The sequence below is a fragment of the Rhinolophus sinicus genome, linkage group LG18 (assembly GCF_036562045.2).
Source record: "Rhinolophus sinicus isolate RSC01 linkage group LG18, ASM3656204v1, whole genome shotgun sequence".
Classification (NCBI taxonomy): domain Eukaryota; kingdom Metazoa; phylum Chordata; class Mammalia; order Chiroptera; family Rhinolophidae; genus Rhinolophus; species Rhinolophus sinicus.
This window is the reverse complement of record NC_133767.1, coordinates 11919962-11940106: the sequence shown is the minus strand read 5'-3', so window position 1 is coordinate 11940106 and position 20145 is coordinate 11919962. Positions and strand designations below refer to the sequence as shown.

The 20145-nt window shown below is 50.5% G+C and overlaps 1 protein-coding gene across 24 annotated transcripts in view; it reads left to right on the top strand.

Moving 5' to 3' along the window:
• Positions 1–20145, top strand: part of RBFOX1 (RNA binding fox-1 homolog 1) — a 1997160-nt gene that overhangs the window by 268957 nt on the left and 1708058 nt on the right. For all 24 annotated transcript variants that reach the window (XM_074323048.1, XM_074323033.1, XM_074323028.1 and 21 more), the window contains one exon: positions 3172–3231. In XM_074323048.1, the coding sequence (XP_074179149.1) occupies positions 3172–3231 (60 nt within the window). The remainder of the gene's footprint in view (positions 1–3171; positions 3232–20145) is intronic.

Below are 20145 nucleotides of genomic sequence, written 5' to 3'. Positions count from 1 at the left end.
CTGGCAACATACACTCGTACGCAGGCCAGGTGGGGTTGCTGAGGGACCTTGTCAATGGAGAGCTTGCTTCCGTAGTGCTGGGCTTTGCCCCGTGGCTGCTTTAACTTAGGGATAGGATTTGATTTCAGCTGGCGTGTCCATACCTGTGGATGGGTAGCCTTTTTGAGTGTGTTGGGATGGATTCTGAGACTGCATCTGCGATCAGCAGGAGAATGCAGCCCTCAACTAGTACTGCCTGTTCTGGGAACAAGAAGGACAAGTGGAGCTGGTGGGCCACACATTAGAATGTCCTGGTAAAAACCAGTAAGAATGGTTTCCCTAGTGCCAACGTTTCTGCATGCAGATACGGTCTGACAGGGTTCTTGTCCTTCAAAGAAATCTCACGCCATTGGCTACGTTGTGTGAGTTAATTTTTTTTTCCCCCCCAGAAAATGCCCTGAAATGAATTCCGCACCCTGCAGGCTGTGCTAGTATTTTCAAAGTAGATTAATTTGAAGGTAAAATAATTTTTACAAATGGAAAATACATGCCCAGAGTACAGAATTTAAGAGTCAGAGAGTAAAATGAGGTTCCCTGCTACCCCATCCCATCCGCCAGCTTGTTCCTCTCTCGTACGTCAGCCGTTTTTAAACTATTTTTTTCAGTCTGTCCTATGGAGATTTCAATGTATATGCTACACATACGCATATTCTCAAAACAATGAACAGATCGTGGCGAGCTAGACTCTGCATGCATGTGACTTTTTGTCCCTGTCATTCCATATCGAGCTGCCTCGTTGTCTTTTCCGAGGGTGTCTGGATGCACCCTAGCTTATTTACTCGGTCTCTAAATAATGGAAATTTATGTCCCTCCCAGTGTTTTGTAATTAAAAAACCACACACACGCTTCAGTGAATACCCTTGGCATTGTCTTTTTCCACACATGCAGACATTCTCTAGCAGCAATTCCAAGAAATGGCATTGCTGGTTCAAATATTATCAACTTTGAAAATGTTGGCTACTGTCTAATTCCATGGTTAGCTACGAATACAGCTTTCTCTACACTCTGACGACTTTGACACGAGGCCCAACTTGCATCTTTGCCAGTCTCAGGAAAAAGAAAAAAAATGCGTCCCCGTAATTTGCATTTCTCTTATTACGCTGAGATGACAAGAATCTCCATGGTTTGATTGAGGATGTTATGTCCTGTCATCAGTCTACACATCAGGCAGCCAGTTTGATTTCTTCCGCTTTGGAAAATGCACTGTCCGTGGTGTGGTGAAAATGTGTGTCATCGGCGACAACCCAGGGGCCATGATCTGGCCTTGTAGGCTCCTCGCCCTGCTCTCTTTCTTTGGCATCCAGACTTCTCAAGGCGCATCACACCCTTGTACTTAGGATGTTTTAGGGTACAGTGGGCCCCGGTAGCCTGGCAGACATTTAAAGTGCCGACCCCACGTGTCTTTCACAGCCGGGGTCCCTGCAGGTCTTACTGGCTCCATCCCTGCAAACCCACCCTGCCCCCCACCCCTCACCTTCTGTTCCTCACTCAGGAGGCTTTAATTAGGCGTGGCCTTGGCCTTCTGTTAACCTGAAGAATGTCGGGTGTCAAGACTGTCACTTTCTCCTGTCACCCGCCACTGACCTCTGAGAGCTCACGCTAGTTCATGCCCCATCCCGAGAGGGTGAGGCGTGGCAACTTTCCTCTGAGAGACATCGTCTCTCGTCTCTGTTTTCCTCTCCCGGTCAGGCGTGGAGCCTATTTATTTATGTGCATGTCTCTCTTTCTAAGGTAAGGAGGGAAGTGGGCACAGGGGAGTGGGCACAGGGGAGTGGGCACAGAGTCATCCACTTTGTTCAGGGGTGGGGGTGCTGCCGACCAGGCAGGGCTCGCATCACTCGACCAAAAAGGTCCAACTGCGGCAGGAAGGGCAGAGCAAGTGTCTGAGGAACGCAGGCCGAGGTGTGCCATGTCCATCTCCTGGGGGCGAAGGCTCCCTGTGGTTCTAACGATCGTGACCTGGCAGCACAGCACGATGCTGGGCAGCCCGCCAAGTAGGAGGGCGGGCCTTTGCGACCTTCGCTCAGGGATGTGGACAGGACAGGACAGGACAGGCTCCTGCTGGTGGGAGGGCGGTGGGTGGGGAGTGAGGGGAACACGCTGGGCGCTGAGGCACCACTGGCACTTTTGAGGCAGGGACAGCGCCCCAGAGTTGGTGGGTGACCAGTTATAACACGCGTCCGTGTGCCGTGCCTCGTGGGGAAATGGATGAGGCGTCAGAGGAGGAATTACAACGATGCGGGCACATAACAGCCGACCAGTCACATCCAGGTCCAAGCCCTGGCTCTGCTGCATCCCCGCTGGGTGACTTTGGACAAGTCTCCCCACCTGCGAAACGGGGCTGAGACTCAGACCTCCTTCTTACGTCCTTGGGAGGGTTACAGAAGCAAACAGACAAAGAGAGCTGAGCACATGGCGTCACCAGGCCTCCATGATTCACGTGACCTGTTTCCGGGGTGAAACAGCAGAAAGTCAGCCCCAAACCCAGTGCAAGGGCGGCTGGGTGTGCTCTCTGAGGACCACCTGTGTCCAGGCTAGGATGGGGTGCCCACACGCACAGAAAATTCTACACCAGCGCTGTATAATAGGGACCGTCATGAGAGCCACAGAGGCAATTTAAAATTTTCTAGTAGGCACATTAAAAAGTAAAAAGAAATGGATAAAAATAATTGCAATATTTTATTTTAAATATTCATAATATATTTATATATTTAAATGTAACAATACACTTTATTTTTATATATTATTAAATATCATTCTAACGTGTAATTGATATGGAAATATTAATGAGATATTAATATTAATGAGGTATTTTACATTCCCTTTTTTTCCCCATAGTGTCTTCAAAATCTAATGTGTAATTTATACGTACAGCACATTTCAGTTCAGACTAGTCATATGCGGCTAGTGGCTGTCATAGGGGGCAGTGCAGGCCTAAGGGGGGTGGGGTGGGAAGGGAAGTGGGGGGGGGAGAGAGAGAGAGAGAGAGAGAGAGAGAGAGAGAGAGAGAGAGAGAAATGAATGACTGACTGGTGACTAAAGGTGATTGGTGAGACACTCAGAGTTACTCCAAATTAGAACTTTTTCCTCAACGTGGGTTCCCCCACCTATTTTTGTTTTTGTTTTTGCCAGGACTACAGATCTGAACATTCAGCTCTCCTCCCCAGTGCCAAGAACGGTCTACAAGACTCAGTAAGTGGAAGTGTTTTGCTGACCAGATTAGATTTTGAAACTGCTTCTGCACCCTTTTCAGCCTCCTGGGTCTCCGTCATCAATCACCAGCAGCGGTTTTTACCTGAAACCAATCTTGCTGGAGGAGTAACTGGGTTTGAAGGGAATCCAAGGTCCCCAAGCACTCACAGAATCTCTATTAGGACACATCTGGGAGCAGAGCCTCAGCCCCTGTGTTCCATAATAGAAAGCTGAGCACCCCACTCTGAGAAGGGCCAGGTCCACTTGGGGTTGGATATGGGGGAGCAGGGACTGGTGGAGGGACCACGGCTCAGTCTCTTTACTTCTTGATGTGAGGATGGACCCGGGGTGCTGGGAAAGCGAGAAGGAAGTTTAACATCGTTTGGTTGTCCCCGTGGTAAAAACAACAGGGATGCTTACTGAGTGCTCTGGAGCCCTGTGTCGTTGGGTTGGACTGGGCTCCCTGGGGCATGTGACTATGGCTGGTGTAGGTGTGGATACCTGTGCAGCCTCCATCGGTCATCCGGGCAGAAGTGCCAGTGGCAGAGACGTTCGCTGGACTTGCAGTTCCAAAAACATGCATGCCCGCTTCTCCGGGATGTGGTACCTGTGTGGTGAGGTCGCCGAGTGTGGCCTGTTCATGTGCTACCAGCGACCATGAGATGGTTTCCAGGGGCACATAGAGTTTTGTCGCTGATGTTTTGTACTAATCATATGGGTTTGGTTTTAGGGTTATCTTTATAGCCGGCGATACTGGCTTTCCATTTATGGTAGTGATATGAAATTTCTTCTGAAAATATTGAAGTAGAAGAAAAAAAGTAAGTTGATTTCAAGGAAAAAAGAGTGCGGAAATGATAATAATGTAGATAATGCAAGACATTGTGATAATGATAAGTGAGCAGCTGAGAGTAAATTCTCTTACCAAAGGTGTTCGTCCGACCCCGGGCAGTGTCCACGTGTGTGCTCTATATATTTGGCATACGGCCCCTTCTTTGTGCCCCATCTCTGATGATACTCGGTGCCAACTGGACTCTCCAAGAACCCACCTCTTGGCCTCTGTCTGTTCCCCCAAAAGGACTTTTGAGGCTGGGTTTTTATAATAAATTGATTGCTGGGTCACCTGAAAGAAGTATTCACCTGATGCTGAGAGAAGGAAGAAGAGGAGATGAGAAATGACAACTTTTTGTCCCCCTTTGCAGTTCACCAAGGGTTTCATCTCCCTTCTCAGTGACCCCATAAGGTGACTGCTGTTTCTGTCTTCATTTTGTGGATGAGGAACCCAAAACTCCAGTGAAGTAAAGGAATGTGTCAAGAGTCACACAGGCTGGACGCACCCTCTGACCCATTGTGTCATTGGGGACCAGCCTTGGAGCTTCTCACCAAGTCTGTGAAAGAGTCTCCTCATTTTATTGACGGGGAAATGGTTCATGGTGCAGGAAAGTGTATGAGTTATCTCTTGCCACATAAAAAAAATTGCCCTGGACCTTCGTGGTTGAAAAGGACAACCATGATCTCAGTTCCTGGGCTCAGGTATGTGGGCGTGGCTTAGAGGGGTGGTTCTGGCTCAAGGTCTCTCATCTGAAGTCTTGACTGGGGCTAGAGGATCCAGTTCCAGAATGGGTCACTTACAGTGTCATTGTCAAGTGGCCTCAGCTCATCCCATGTGGACCTCTCCATAAAGCTACTCGAGTGTCCTCACGACATGGCTGGCGGCTTCCCCTAGGGTGAAATCCAAGAGATAGATAGATAGATGATAGATATATAGATAGAGGCAGAAGCCATGATGCTTTTTATGACCAATCCTCAGAAGTCACATGCTGTCACCTCTGCTATATTCTGTCCCTCATGCAAACCAACCCTGATGAAATTGTGTAGGGGACTGTACACGGACATAAACACCCAAGGGGGCATCACTGGGCCACTTTGGAGGTTCGCTATCGCATTTGCATAATCTCAAAATAACCGTATCTTAGAACTCCGTGCAGAATTGTTTCCACCTCACACAAAGTCTATGAAAAGAACACAGAAAGATAACTAACCCCATTTTGCCGATGGGAGAATGAAGCCTGGTATAGGAAAGTGAGTCTTGAAGGTGGGGTGCCCTGTAGAAGCTTCTCAAGGGAAAATACTTGGAGAAGCGAGGAGAGAACTTCTCCACCTTAAATGCTCTTGCCCACCCCAGGACCAGAGGTGGCTGAGATCTGTCCATTTCCAGGAGCTTAGAAGAATGCCCCTGGATTTTCAGCTTTCTTGGGTCAGCTGAGCTATTCCCAGGCCTGCAGCCCCACCTCATTACGGCTGATGGGTTCTCTCTACTGGAAGCAAAGATGCTATTCTGCTGATTGCCCCCCTGGAGGCTGCAGAAAGTTAAGATTCATACTGTGAAGACCCGGGAACACCTATCCTCTCCTCCTCCCCACCTCTGGTCCTTAGTGCTGTTGCTTCCCCCCTCATTTGTCATAGACAAAAGCAGCCATTTTTGCAACCTCCGTCGGTAGCAGCATATGGTGACCCACCGGTCTGGATGGCAGTTTATCTGACACGTTCAAAGCACAAAACCAGTTCACTCTTGGACCCAGTCATCATGCTTCTAGGTATTTACACCCTGGGGAGGATTGTCATGTGTGAGAAGCTGCGCTTGTGTATTTGTAGAAGGATGATTGTATCCGAAAAAATAATAATAATAAAAAAGATACACCCGCAGGACCCGTCAGTAAGGAACTAAGTACATTCTGTGAAGTCCGTGAACTCCAGTTCCAAGCTGCTGGTAGAATTTCGTGGTGAGGACTGATATTTATTAATGTGGAAAGAGGTTCATGACACATTGCTGAGTGAGAAATAGAGCACGTATCGTGCCATTCCAATTATGTGCAATTATATTCGTGTAGCTCCCTTTCTCTGAATGAAGAGAGATGTCAGAAAAGCAGATGGAAAATTAAGCTAAATTGGTGGTTTTCGCATTTTTCTTTGTCTCTTCTGGTTTTGTATTTTTAAAAATGTGAGCGGTTATTTTCCTTAATAATAATAATAATAATAATAATAATAATAATAATAATAATGTATACAATTAATCCATGAGTTCTGGGCTATTCACGGAGCCTTCCAGGACACCTGATGGCATTTTATTAAAATTTCATTCCCAGTTGTCATAGAAATGCTGCAGTCCCCTTGGAGGAGTGAAAATGTGGCTGATAAGACAGAACCAGGCCCTGGGGACAGACATTTGGTCCTCGGCTCCCCAGGGGGCAGGATGCCTCAGGCCCTGGCATCTCACCACCCTTTCTGCTCGCTCCCTGGTGGTGCCAGGCAGCTCTGCTCTTTCTGCCAGCTGTTCATGTCAGTGGCACTTCCCAGAAAGGGCCTTTCCTGGGCATGGCAGGTGTGATTCACTGGCATCCAGAATAAAGATATCATCATTGTCGTGGCTGGCATTCTGGGGCACCTAGGAGGCGCCTGGCATTGTGCTCCAGATTTCAAATGCGTCCTCTGGTTTATGCCCTGGAGCAGCTGACAAGGGATGAACTCTCCCTAGCCCCGTTTTCACAGGTGAGGAAACTGAGGATCAGAGGAGAGGGGCTTATTCAGACGCTCGTAGCTGATGGGGCCTGGATGTGGGACTCAGCCTGAGCTGAGCTAAGCTAAGGAGAGGCCACCTGGTTCTGTTCAGTGGTGAAGGGACATTCCTGGGAACGTGGTAGAGGTGGGGCTGGTTCTGCAGTCAGCAAGTGAGGTGGGACACAGTCACAGCCGGTCACAGTTATCTGTTCAAGATCCAACTGGAGGATGCCGGGTTAGAGACCAACCTTTCCGCCCCTCGATACATCTAACACAGCCGTGCTTTCCTCGATTATCAGAGCAGACTGGAGTTTTGCTTGGGTACCACATACAGTGCTTGGGCTGAGGTGATACACTAACTAGATGCATTGGGTCATCTGCGGTCCACTGGTCCCACGGGAGAGGCCTTTGGGAAACGAGGATGAATGAGAAATTTGCAAAGGCACACTGCATTCTGGGGTTCACTCTGGAGTGCATGTGCCCTAAAGTGGATGGAGGTGACCCAGCCCCACCATGAACTATATTGCTACTCTCAGTTTTTTGGTTTCTCGATTATACTGGAGACGGAGTGCAGTTAAGCAGCAGAGTCCAAATTACCACGCTGCTCTGCCTCATCCCAGAGCCGTTTTCATAACCTCTACACTTTCTATAATAAGTACCTGTATTGGGGTCTCATCTAGAGCTTGGGGTCCCCTCCTGAGCTCGCTGGTTGTTGGAAACCAGTTCTTGCAGTTGTAGGATGCAGGTCCTTTGCTCCTAGAGACAGCCCACAGTTCCCTGCCATGTGGCCCCCCCATAGTCAGACCCCGTGATGGCTGTTGACTTGCTCAAGGCCAGCAGGAGGGTCTCTCTTGGCCAGGAGTATCCAAACTTTTTTCAACGTTTTTCACCAAGGGCCATATGCGGTAAAATACACAAACAACCGGGCCACTCACTCGAGGTGAAGTACGTATTGCCTCCCCTGGTTTATTTAAGTAAACTCAATATGTGTTTGGAATTGGCTGCGGGCCAATTAAAAATGGATTGCGGGCCGCAGTTGGCTCGCGGGCTGCAGTTTGGACACCCCTGCCCTAGGCCGTGCTAGCAGGACGGAGTCTTCCATACGTCCCAACACAGCCATGGAGGGTCATCCCCGTCACTTTTCCTGGTGGTTAGAAGCAAGTCACAGGTCCTGTCGACACTCTAGAGAAGGGGATGTTAAGTGGCATCGACATGGGCCTGGCGACCCCTGATGCTGTGTTATGACAGTCCTGAGATGAGCCCAGCTTTCTCCTTGTCTCAAGGCCAAGTGTACTGCTCGTGCCTGTCCATGCAGCATCCTGCCTTCATCGCTCAGGAAAGGACTCCTAGGTCCCCAGGGCCAGCCCCCCTTCAGTGCTGGACTCCCCAGCTGTCCTGACCCCTGACCATGTGGGCGTCTGAACTTCTCCCCATGTCAGTTCTGTAGGGCCCTCCCTGCTGCATCTTCAGCAGCAAATGAATATTTAATGGAATGCTGCCACCTTTTGGAATTTAGCAAAAGTGACCCGTGTTTAGAAGGATGGATGTAAAGATTGAGGGAGAAAACACGGTCCTCTTTCCTTCTCTACACCCCACGCACGCACGCCCACTCACCCAGCCTTTATTTCCACTGGGAATTGACTAAGGTCTGATGCCAGATTCTAGAAGAAACAGTAAAAGGAGCCAGTTTCTTCCTGAGGCAGCGTTGTCGGTCGTTTATGCTCTGGTTCGTGATTACGGCGAGTGCTGACGTGCCCGTGCCCTGATTGACTCGCCCGGAGGCAGCAGAATATACGAGCAGGAGCTTTGGGGCAGTGAGGGGGGTTCTGTCCCTGGTTCTGCCACCAGGTCTCCGAGGCCTTTAGTTTCCTCATCTGTACAATGAAGGTCAGCCAGGCTCTTCCAGCTCTCAAACCCCTCACCACAGGTTATGGCCAAGGATGGGAAATGGGCCATGTGCCATTTAGAGATGCCAGTCCAATAGGAATGGTGCTAAAGCCATTTCTATTCTCAGCAGGAAAGAGAGAGTCTACTTGGGCACAAGAGGGGGCAGTGCTGACAGGTGCCACCCAATGCCAGGGGTCTTGTGGTGACAGAGCAGCCAACACAGAGCTGCCTGGCTGCCCCACCTTTGCTGCTTTTCCTGTACATTCAGAGGCATTGCCATCGTCCCCACACCCCAGCATCCTTTGCGATCCTCTCTCTTCCTCCCGGTCGGAGCCAGCAAAGCGTATCCTTTCTCCCCTTGGCACATCGCTCGTGGACCCACCGCTCTGGTCCGTGCCTTCATTATGTAGCTTCTGGATTACCTAACCAGCTCTAGCCAGCCCTCCATGTCCAGCGTTTCCTGCTCCCATTTATCCGCCTCACTTGCTTATCCATGACTCTGTCCTGGGGAGCGGACTTCGCTGGCTCCCCGTGATGTGAGAATAGAGCGCAAACTCCTGACTCCACGTTGGCATTTGGCCCTCATCTGCACACTCCCCCCCACCCTGGCCCTCCTGTCTCCATGTGCCGTGTTCCTGGACTGTGGACCCTTGCTCAGACTACCCCCTATTCTCGAGTTTTACCCTCACATCTTACTGCCCAGATTCCTACCCGTCCATGAAGATCCATCATAAAAGCCTTGTCTAAAGATTCTTCCTAAGTCCCTCTGGCTGCATTGCATTTCCCCATCCACTGGATGCCCTGCTTTCCTCCCGTTCTTCCTCACCTGCCCTTCTCATGGATCCTTCCCTCCAACTGCCCTCCCTTTTAACAAACTCTGTTGCATTTCCTGCTAAGAGTTGGAACATACAAAGGTAAGACCCAGCCCTGCCCTCAAAGAGCTTACAGTCTATGAGGAAAGGCAAACAATGAGTCAAAAGAAACCTATAACCGAGGCACAATCTGATTGCTTCTTAGTGGAGACAGAATACAGTATTTGGTGATGTCACAAACCGGTGGCCGGAAAAGGCGTCTGGAAGAGGAGACGATGGCGAGGGGCCTGAGAAACAGGCTTGCCCTGGTGCCCCCTGGTGGGCAAGGAGCTGAGTTTATGCCACGATGGGTGTGGGGCCCTTGAAGGGTTTTAAGCTGGTGGTTGTCTTGATCCAATTTGCCTTTTAGAAAGAGCTCCCTGGGACCTGGCTTAGGAGGCTGAGTGGCTGGAGGACGCCTCATCCCTCTCGGGCATTTGTCACTCCTACGCCCCACTGGAGCAAGCCGTCAGAGCACAGGGGTCAGCAGCTCGACACCCACGCTTCTGGCACGCTCTGCTTCTCCTTGCTAATGTGCCTTTCTATAGCATCTGCTCGGCAGAAAACCAAGTGTGTGGACGAGATAACAGCATTAAGAGCAGAAGGACAAAGCCGATACCCGCAGCAGTGAGACATGAAGGCTTAAATTCTTTCCCTTCAAAGTGTCACACATGCTTCTGGTCACATGACCCTGATTAAAGCAAGCCAGGCTTGGCAGGATGAAATGCTGAATGGTCCTCGTGACCTCGGGCACCGGAGTGCAGAGGTCTCCCGCTCTGAGAGCTTCCCTGCCATTTCTCCCCCCCCCCCCCCCGGTTTTCTTTCTGCCCCATAAAGGGGGGTGGGTGGGATCTATTTAGCGATTTTCGCAGGCCCCTGAGGATGACGGCATCCCCTGGAGACACGGTGACAGATTTCCATTGTCAGCGCTGAACTTCAGGTTGGGAACGAGAGTCTGGTCCACTCTCCACATCCTAAGGGAAGTGCTTCAAATGCGGTGGGCGCTCCATCAATGCTTGTTGCTGAAACGAATGAATGAAAGAATCAGTCTGAATGGTGGGGCACCCCGAAAGCTTCCTGTGTGCCCCTCTCCTGTCAAGACTGCGTCTTTCCAGCTACTCTCCTGGTTCTTATCACCAGAGATTGATTTCGCTCATTCATAATTCCATGTAAATGGGCCCCTCACAGGACACATACCTGTGCTTTCTTTCTCTCAACAGCATCCGTAGGAGGTTCTGCCACAGTATTGCACGTGTCAGTAGTTGTACTGTTTTAAATTTTTCAATGGTGCTGCATTGCATCGTTGTACCACAATTAATTCATCTCTTCTCCCACTGACGAGCATTTGCATTGGTTTTAGTTTGGGGCTCTGTGCACGCGTGTACCTGCTGGTTGGTAGATGTATGCATCCGTTTCTCTTGGGAATATACAGAGGGATGTGTTTGTTTGGTCACAGAATAGACACGTGTGTCGTTTTAGTACGGGGTGCCAGAAAAAATGTATGCCCATGGCTTGTAGTCATGTTTTGTTATCGGTGTATATTGAGGATTACAATTTTAATACAGTTTCTTTTTCTTTCTTAAAATGTGCATACATTTTTTTGGGCACCCTCTGTAGATGCCACCCAAAAGTTTTCCAAAGCAGTACAAAGTATCCCTCCCACCAGCCATGAGAATGAATGCCACTTGAATGCATATGTTGTGACTGGTCACAGCACCTCAGAGGGGCCGGGATGGTTATCCGCAGCCCACGTGTACAGAGAGGCACACCCGCTGGGTCTCCACTAACCTGGTGAGGCTACTAGCTTATCAGTCAGTGACGGTGGGGGCCTGAAGTAAGGACTGTGCCTCCAGAACGGTGGCAGGCCTTCAATGACCACAGTGTATGGTGGATTCGGGACATCCGGGCTCTGCTGTGGAGATGCTGGGCTCTGGGACTGGCTGCAGGAAGGAGAGCAGTGTGCAGGGGTCGTTACATACACAGACTTGGCAATGTCTGCGGCACTGGCTCTCAGCTCGGCCTTGTGTAGAGCTGGACCTCTCCCTGCCACCCCTCTCACGTCTGTAAAGTGGAGATGGCCAATCAAGTGACGGTGAGGATTAAATGAGTGAATATAGGTAAAGCCTGAAGGGTGGGTGCTTGGTGGGGTTAAGTTTCATTACTGCTATTATTTCAGCTCTGCTCAGTTTGAGTGCTAGACTTATTTCCGCTGCTTGGGGAAGACGGCTGCGAACTCAGCCAGCTCTAACAGTTGTCAGGCAGGCTGCGTAATTCTCACCCTTTCCCTCACCCTCTGAAGGGAGCTGATGTTCCTGATGAAATCTGGAATCTCATTTTGAGCCCCGATCATTGGTTTCACAAAACCTGCCGGGGTGCAGTCCGGCCGGTCCCTTCTGAAATGAGTCTCTGCTCTTTGGTGCCCCTAATAAGAAATTTAGTCTGTTTGTTCAAGGTTTTAGCCTTTATAGAAATGGTCAGATGCCTTTCTCCCCTCCCCACCATCTCCCTTCCACAAATCCATGCCAAATATTGATGTTTGATAACTACAAATATCACACATAGCTTTTAATCAAGAGAGACGGAGGGAAGATAAAGGAGTAAATATGTCTCTGTAAGGTAGTTCAATATTCTCAGTAATGATTTTGCTAAGAAATAAAATGAGTGGAGGGAGGGGAGAGGGTTTTGTCACATGCATCAGAATGGGCTGGACCACCTGGAACATGTCGGACCGTGCCTGGGCCCTTGCCCCCAGCCTGAGGCTTGGATTGATGTTAGATGTTCGTTACCTGCGTTGGTAGGTGCTATTTCATTTTACAGAGAGGAGAGATGTATTTTAAATGTGAGTTTGCAATATGCCACTGGTTTATACTGTTACCAGCAAAACACATTGAGCCAATTTCTGTCCTCATTGCTTAGCTGAGACAGGAGTGGAATGCAAATGCCTGCCCTCCCCACTCTAGTCAGAGGTCATCCTGATGGGGGCCAAGGCAAGGTCAGTCTCCAGGCGCCTGTCCACCAATGTTGTATTTTCCTCGTGTGGGGACAACGATCCCAGAATAGTGGCAAGTGTCAAGCATTTAGAAATGTTTGGCCAAAGTGGTCCCAGGGCTGCTCCAGGCCAGACATTGGCCAAAGCAAGCGAGGCCTTATGACCCGATTCCAAACCCTCGTTCACAAGGCAGCTCCCAACAGCTTACTGTAACCCCAGCACCACCCCAGTGCCTGGACGGTGTGGGAGCACAGCACATTCTAAGCGAGTGAGTGAATGAATGAATGAATGAATTGATGGGCCTGCCACCAGCGTCATTGCTGCTGTTTTATTTGGGGCTCTTCTCTTTGGCTTTTCTCATCCTTCAGTAGCCTTTCGCTTTGTGTTTTGACGTCCTCAACTTCTAACTCATAGAAATTATCAGTCTCAGAAGCCAATGTCAACAGAATCCAGTGATTCATCCATCCATCCATCCATCCCCCCATCCATCCCTCCATCCCCCCATCCATCCATCCATCCACCCACCCACCCACCCACCCACCCACCCACCCACCCATCCACCCACCCATCCATCCACCCACCCACCCACCCACCCATCCACCCATCCATCCACCCACCCATCCACCCATCCACCCACCCACCCATCCACCCATCCATCCATCCACCCACCCACCCACCCATCCACCCACCCACCCATCCACCCACCCACCCACCCACCCACCCACCCATCCACCCACCCATCCATCCATCCACCCACCTACCCATCCATTCACCTACTTATCCACCTGCCCACTATGGGGCACCCACCCTGTGCCAGGCCCACTGTGAATGTTGAGGCTGTACTGGTAGCCAAGACACACCTGGGCCTGCCCTGTTGGAGTCTATAGTTCAGTAGCAGAGATGGAGATTAAGCAGATAATCCCACAAAGAATATCTGTTGAGATAAGTGATTCACAAGGAGGAATGTGGCTCTGGGATGGCCCATTGTAATGAAATGCGGCTCACATAGTGGCTATGTTTGAGATTTCCCCATGGAAGGGACCTGTAAGCTGAGCTCTCAACTAGGAGTACAGGATCAGGGCAAGGGCAGAGAGGAGAGCATTCCAGACAGAGGGAGCAGTATGTGCAAAGGCCCTGAGGCCAGAGGGGGATGGTTATTTGCAGGCACTGTCAGAGGTTAGGCAGAGTGGCTGTATCCTGGATGAGGCCAAAGGCATTGGCAGGAGAAGGGCCAGTCCACACATGGCTCCCAGGCCATGGGAAGACACTGATCTTTATCCCAAAGCATTGGAAGGGCCTGGAAGTTTTTGCAGGAAGTGGCCTGATTTGCATTTTGTGAAGATCCCTTTGGCGCCTTTGAGGGGCCTCAGCTGGAGTGGGGACAGAATCGAAGAGCCCACAAGATGGAAAACAGCTGGTGGCATGGCGGTAGTCGGCCTCCTTCAGGTTGAGCAGGACCCAGACCTGCTCTCCAGGTGGACGTCCTTCAGAAATCTCAGAACACACACGTACCCGCAGGCTATTTGCATTTGCACAGTTTCAAATGGATTCCTCAACATAAGTCTTCTGGGTTTTGGCAGAGGGAGTGTAAATAGACATATTTCTGTATGTGGGCTGCAGTGTTACCCCCACCCCACTGCATGCACACGGGGGTCTCCCGCTTGCCTTCTTATCTGCCCAGCATGCTCTGGGAGCCAGGCAGCCCAGAATATGACTCCCAGAGGCTGAGGTTCAGTTGTCTAAAAATAGGGAGCAGGGGATGAAGGAGGCATGGCCCCATAGGGAATTTTCACTCCTAGATGCCTACAGACTGATAGCCACACGAGAGTGTCAGGTCTAGCTTGTGGGACGGGTTCAGACTGTCATTTTGTGGGAGGAAGCCATCGAGGACCAGGGCCATACTGGGCCATGTTGATGGGGCCAGTTCTATCACCGAGTGGAGTACTTGATACCCAGGGGCTTCTTGATATGTCTCCAAGTTTGAAATCTTGCCTTATCCTAATTTTACGTCCCTAATCAAAGTACCTGGGGTCATTTATTTTTCCCAGCCAGTGTCTCACGAAGGGATTCACAGATGGGCACCAGAAATCCCTCTTTTGTCACCTCCCATTCTCTCCTCCAGGGCCCCTGGTCCCCATTAGTTCCCTTCTCAATGGGGCTTTGGAGGGAGTGTCAAATCCTGCAGGAGCCCAGAGAAGAAAGTCCAGCCAGCCTTTTTCTTGCTAAGACCGGCCACCTCTTTTGGAAAACTCTTGCATGTCCTTACGCTTACCAGGTCTCTTTTCTATTGTATCAACCGCTCCCTCTTGGTTGAGAAGTGAGGCTCGAATCGGGGACCCCGTCCTGTTGCATGCAGCCTGGGATTTGTAGTTTTCTTTCAGCAACTGGGACTGCAAGTGTTTTTAAACCAGAAGACAAAAGCAGATTGGGGCCTGGGTGAGAACAAAGTGCACGTCCCTCCCGGTCCCCCCGGGGACTGTGCAGGAGGAAGACTCTGGACAGGTGAGGAGTTTTCCGTGTACCTTCCATCTCTCTGGTTGTCCTCCCCAAGCCCACAGGGATTTCATAAGCACAATGTTGCTCAATTTCAGTTCAATGGCACAGAGGCGTTCCAATGTGTTCTAATTACTTAGACATAAATGATTTCTGGTGTACTTTAAATGATTTCGGATGCTCTTTTGTCTATGAGGCCGCTGATTTATAACTCCCTGGGACCGTGGTGTTATGCTTCATTGATTTCTTTTAAGGCTCTTCAGAAGTATATTTATTATAGACGATGCGTTTCCCTGTTCGTTTGCTCTATGATTCTGAAAGGTTCATTTGCCAGTTGTCAGCACCCCACCCCTATCCCCCTGCACTTATGCTGTACCAACAGCAAGGGGACACACTTATTGAGTGCTTACTGAATGCAAACCCAGGTACTGTATGCTATGGGTGAGTGGTACATACTCAAGAGATAGACAATTAAATTAAGCAAACGCGTTCCTTCTTAAAGGCATCCGTGTCATTTAGACAAAGGAACCACACACACACACACACACACACACACATTCTCACATGACACAATGGGATAAAGATGGGGGGTTGGTCTGTGAGCTGCAAAGAATGCTTGGAAGAGAACAGGGATAAGCAGTGGGTGATGTCAGATCTCTGCAGGGTGGTCCATGGAAATGGTGCTTTGACAAGGCGGCCAGCTGTGGTCCTGAGGCGGCGGGTGTCCCAGCTTAGTCCTGTTCTCATGGGTCTCGAGCTTGTGGCTCGATGTTCTTGAGCCTTAGTTTCTTTCATCTGTGAAATGGAGCACATCCTGTCTGGTTGGTTAGCCACTGTGGATTAAGAATTTAGTATGTGTCAGGCAGGGGCAGGTCCACGGTTTGTGGGATCTGGAGCTTAATCAGTTTGGGGGTACCTTTAAGAAAAAGGACGTTCAATTATGAGTGTCTGGCTGGGTTTCTGCCCCATGGTGGTGCCCGCTAGGGTTGGCACTGGGGTCTTCGATACATTCTAGGCACTGGTGTGTAAAGCAGGTAATAGCGGAGCTTCTGGGTTTGGGAACTCTTTCCTTCCCCCTGAGACGAGGCTCTGAGGTGCCTTCAGGAAATGTGTCCTGTGACTGCCGCTGGGATCCGGTCAGGATCTGCACTCAGCCCTCTTCCCCACTCCCTCCTCAGGACGTTTCTTTGGAAGCACCTCTCAGGCAAGGCCTGTCTTCAGAGGAACAGAGTGGTCCTACTTCACAGGCGGACCAGGGGGACGGTTCCTCCCACCACAGGCTGCACTGCGGTCCCCAGCTGGCTGTAGGCATCCATCAGTGGGTGACAGGAACCCTTCCCTTTCCTGAAGCTTCAGGTTCCTGCCGCTGAGAACCTGGGGAAGGACGATGAGGAGCACACGCCACCTAGTGACCGTTTCCGGGACTGCCGTTCCCAGCACAGCCTCCAAGAAGAATCTTCTCTCTGGGCGAGGATGAGTCCAGGGACGCTTGGCAGCAGAGTCTTGAGGGTTAGGAGGGCGTGCCTTGGTTAGCATCTCGCTGCATCAGAGCAGGGGTGACTCACCCCAGGTTGCCCTCGATGCTCTCATGGAGACCCTGCCAAGGTGAATATGGGCTCCCAGAGAAGTGACTGCCTCTCTCCCTTCCCTCCATCATCACGATTCTCCCTCTCCTCTGGGTTTCTCCTTCTTCCCTCCCTTCCTCCTCCTCACCTCTGTTTGCTTCTTCCCCCTCTTCCCTCACCTCTCTTCTCCATCTTCCCCGATTCCCCCTGCCCCCTCCCTCCCTTGCACCCCACCCTCCTCACGCATCCGTGTCATCTTCCTCCCACCCCTTCCCATCCTCTTCCAAATTCCTCTCCACCCGTCTTCATCCTCACCTTGGCTTAGCTCGCCTTCCTTTAACTAAACAGGTATTGTTGGTGCTTCTATTATTTGGTCCATATGGAGTGGGGGCCAGTCATTGAGTTAGCTGAGCCCTAGCTGTGTATGCTGAGAGGCTGCGATTTCCCTCGTTCATTCATTTATTCATTCATTCATCTATGCATGCATTCATTCACTTATTAATTTATGAGCACGTGCCCAGATGCAATGAATACATTTTGAAACCAACTGTGTGTCAAACACACATCATGCCGGACAGACTCCACTTCTGGTTTGACCCCTGGGTGGTGAGCACACACCATTCCTCTCTGCTCTGCCGGGAAAGCTCCTCTCTTTCAGGACTTGGTAAAACATTGCCCTGCAGGCTAAGCTGTGAGCCCGCTCTCCTCCCAGCCACTGGGGTGTCTGGAGACTTTCTGCTTCTGTCTCCTCTAAACCCAGTCCAGGGGTGTCCAGCACTCCAAGCCAGCCTTACCATTGAGTCAAACCCCCTGAAGCTGGTTTCTGTGTGCCCAAGGCTCTGTGCTCCAATGGTTACACTGGTCCCTCTCCCTAAGGGCGCCCTGGACACAACAGCGTCCCTGGAAATCCAGGAATCTTAGCACCACCAAGATGGGAAAGGCAGGTGAAATGTTTTCTGTAGTGTTTGGTTTCTACCAATCCTATTCTAATCGAGTTTTCTTTATTCTTAGGGATTTATTGGAAATGAGTTGTTTCCAAGGGCTTAGGCCTTGTGTGCTGTTTGTTTTGCTTTGTTTCTCTTCCTCTATATTCCCAAGTGAATGCAGGAAATGGGGGAAGTAGGTTTGCAGTTACATTTGTTTTTTTACAGAGCACAGGTTGAGTATACATTATAAAACGAGAGGGAAGCGATGATGGGAGAGTCTGTATTTCTACCACCTGGTCACATCTCACAGGCTTGTCTGAGGCATCATGGAAGATACAGCCCTCACCTGAAAAAAAATACCCAAATTGCCAGTATCTAAGATCTACTGTACATCCTCAATAAACGGTCGGCAATTTTAAAAAATCATAATACAACTTACGTACCATACAGTAAAAATCTTCAGGGCACAGCTCCATGAATTTTTACATCTACGTTCCCCTGTGGTACCTCCACCCAGACCAAGATACAAAACATTTTCTCACCTGGAAGTTTCTCTTGTACCCCTCCCTGTCAGCACCACCCCCACCGAGAGCCCCCAATACTCCTTCTTGAGATCAGTTGTGTTTGCTTTTGAGCTTCATCGAAACAGAACCCTGACTTATTTCACTCAGCCGCATGTCCGTGAGCGCCTTCCATGTTGCAAATGGCTGACAAATCTGAACTTGCTTCTTGCATTAATTGTCCTGACTCTGGACTTCTCATATTGCATCGAGTTGAAACCAGCTCAGGAATGTGAATGAGTTGGGTTAGTGCCATTTCCAATGCTTTTGCTCCTCACCTTTAATGTGGATTTGGCTGAGCCCTGGCACCGGCCTGTGTAGGCTCCATCGCTCAGTCTCCCATTGTTACCAGGTGGGTTCAAGGAATCTGAAGAACCTCGTGTGGAGGATGAGATATTGGGTAGACACAGGCCCCTCTCGGATATTTGCTCCATGTGGTTTCAGGGAGCCTGGGCTTTTTAGAAGGCATCTGACTGTCCGCCCTGGACAGCACACAAGGTCTAATGTATATACAGTGGCTATAGTTCATGCCCCATATGCAACGGTGCCGGAGGCTCATGAAGAAACAGACAGGTTTATGAGCTGTCCCAGGGGGTCCCCTGTGAGCCCTTAGCTCCGAGGCTGTGTTTGTTCTTGGGAAACAGTGTTGGCCCACTCTCTTCCCACTGAGGAGTCTGTAGGATGCCCGCTGACAGGCCTTCCGGGCCCCTGCTGTAAACACCAGGGTGAGACCGCCACCCTGGGACAGATGGCCTAAATTCATGGCCGGAAGTGCCCACGGAGAAACATGTTCAACACGAGATTAATAGGCTCTGGAGGGAGGCACGGGGACCTGGGGCTTGGACTAGATTGCTTTGCGAGGTGAGCTCTTGATTTCATGACCTCATCTCTCGCCCCAACTCTGAGACTTCACTCACAACCCAGGTTGTTAACACGCAGAGATCTTATCCTGTTAGCCTTTCACTCTGGAGAAATTGGATTGAAAATCTCGCCAGACTGCCTCCGGACAGAGCTTTTTCATCAGCTGCCAGTGACCCTCCGGCGGGAGTGTTGCTTTGCTTTACACACCATTAGCAGGGCACAGAGAGGAGCCGTCCCTCTCCGCCTGGCCGCCGTCAGAAGCTCTTGGAGAGAAGTCACCATTGGGAGCTCGCTCCTGACTCGTGGTGCCACCTGAGAAAGTCACTTCTCCCCCTGTGCTTGGAATCACCTCCTGTGCTCATCTCTTAACAGGGTCTCTGAAGAGAGTCACACCTGGGCAAGTCACCTGGAGACATGGGGTTCACACCCTTCTCCAGGTGCCCCCGGGGCCTTAGAGAAGGGGACGCCCCCTCTGCGGCAGCCGTTGTGTTTACTATGCTCATGTTGCTTTTTATTAAATCTCTGTGTGGTACAGTGAATTCCTGGGGTACAGGAGTTCCCTAAACTCCACCAAAACCTGAACTCATGACACCCCTGGGTTGGCACCTGATCTCTCATTGGCTGGGCCTGCTCTCCTGGGCTAGTGAAAAGCAGCAGTGGCTCAATCTGGAAAAGGATTTTCAGGCTCCACGTCTTTGGACATCGCAGACTTGAGAAAATGGAGATGGATTGTATCCACCCTGACGGCCTGATAGCGACGTGGCTTGGCGGCCGTGCTCCCAGCCTTCCGCAGGCACCTGCATTTCCTGAGCAAGCCTGGCTCTGGGTGCTTTGTGTGCATTTCTGGGTGACCTCACGTTATCCTGCATCGTAATACAGCATTGTCCCCAGAGGGATCCGACATGCCCTATCTGAATTCAGGTCCGTCTGACTTCTAAACCTGTTCCCTTCCCCCTGCATCACCTCTCAGCAGGATGGCAACACCTAACATCGGCTGAGGTCTTTGTTTTCCAGGAGCTGGCTGAGTTCTCTTGGGGCGGCCCTAACCAAGTCCCACAGGCCAGGTGGCTGACACCTCAGCAATTCATTTCCTCACAGTGCTGGAAGATAAGTCCGCAATCAAGGTGTCTGCAAGGCTGTTTCCTTCCAAGGCCTCTGCCCTGAACTTGTACGTGGCTGTCTCCTCCCTGTGTCTTCACATCGTCTTCCCTCTGTGCCTCTCTGTGT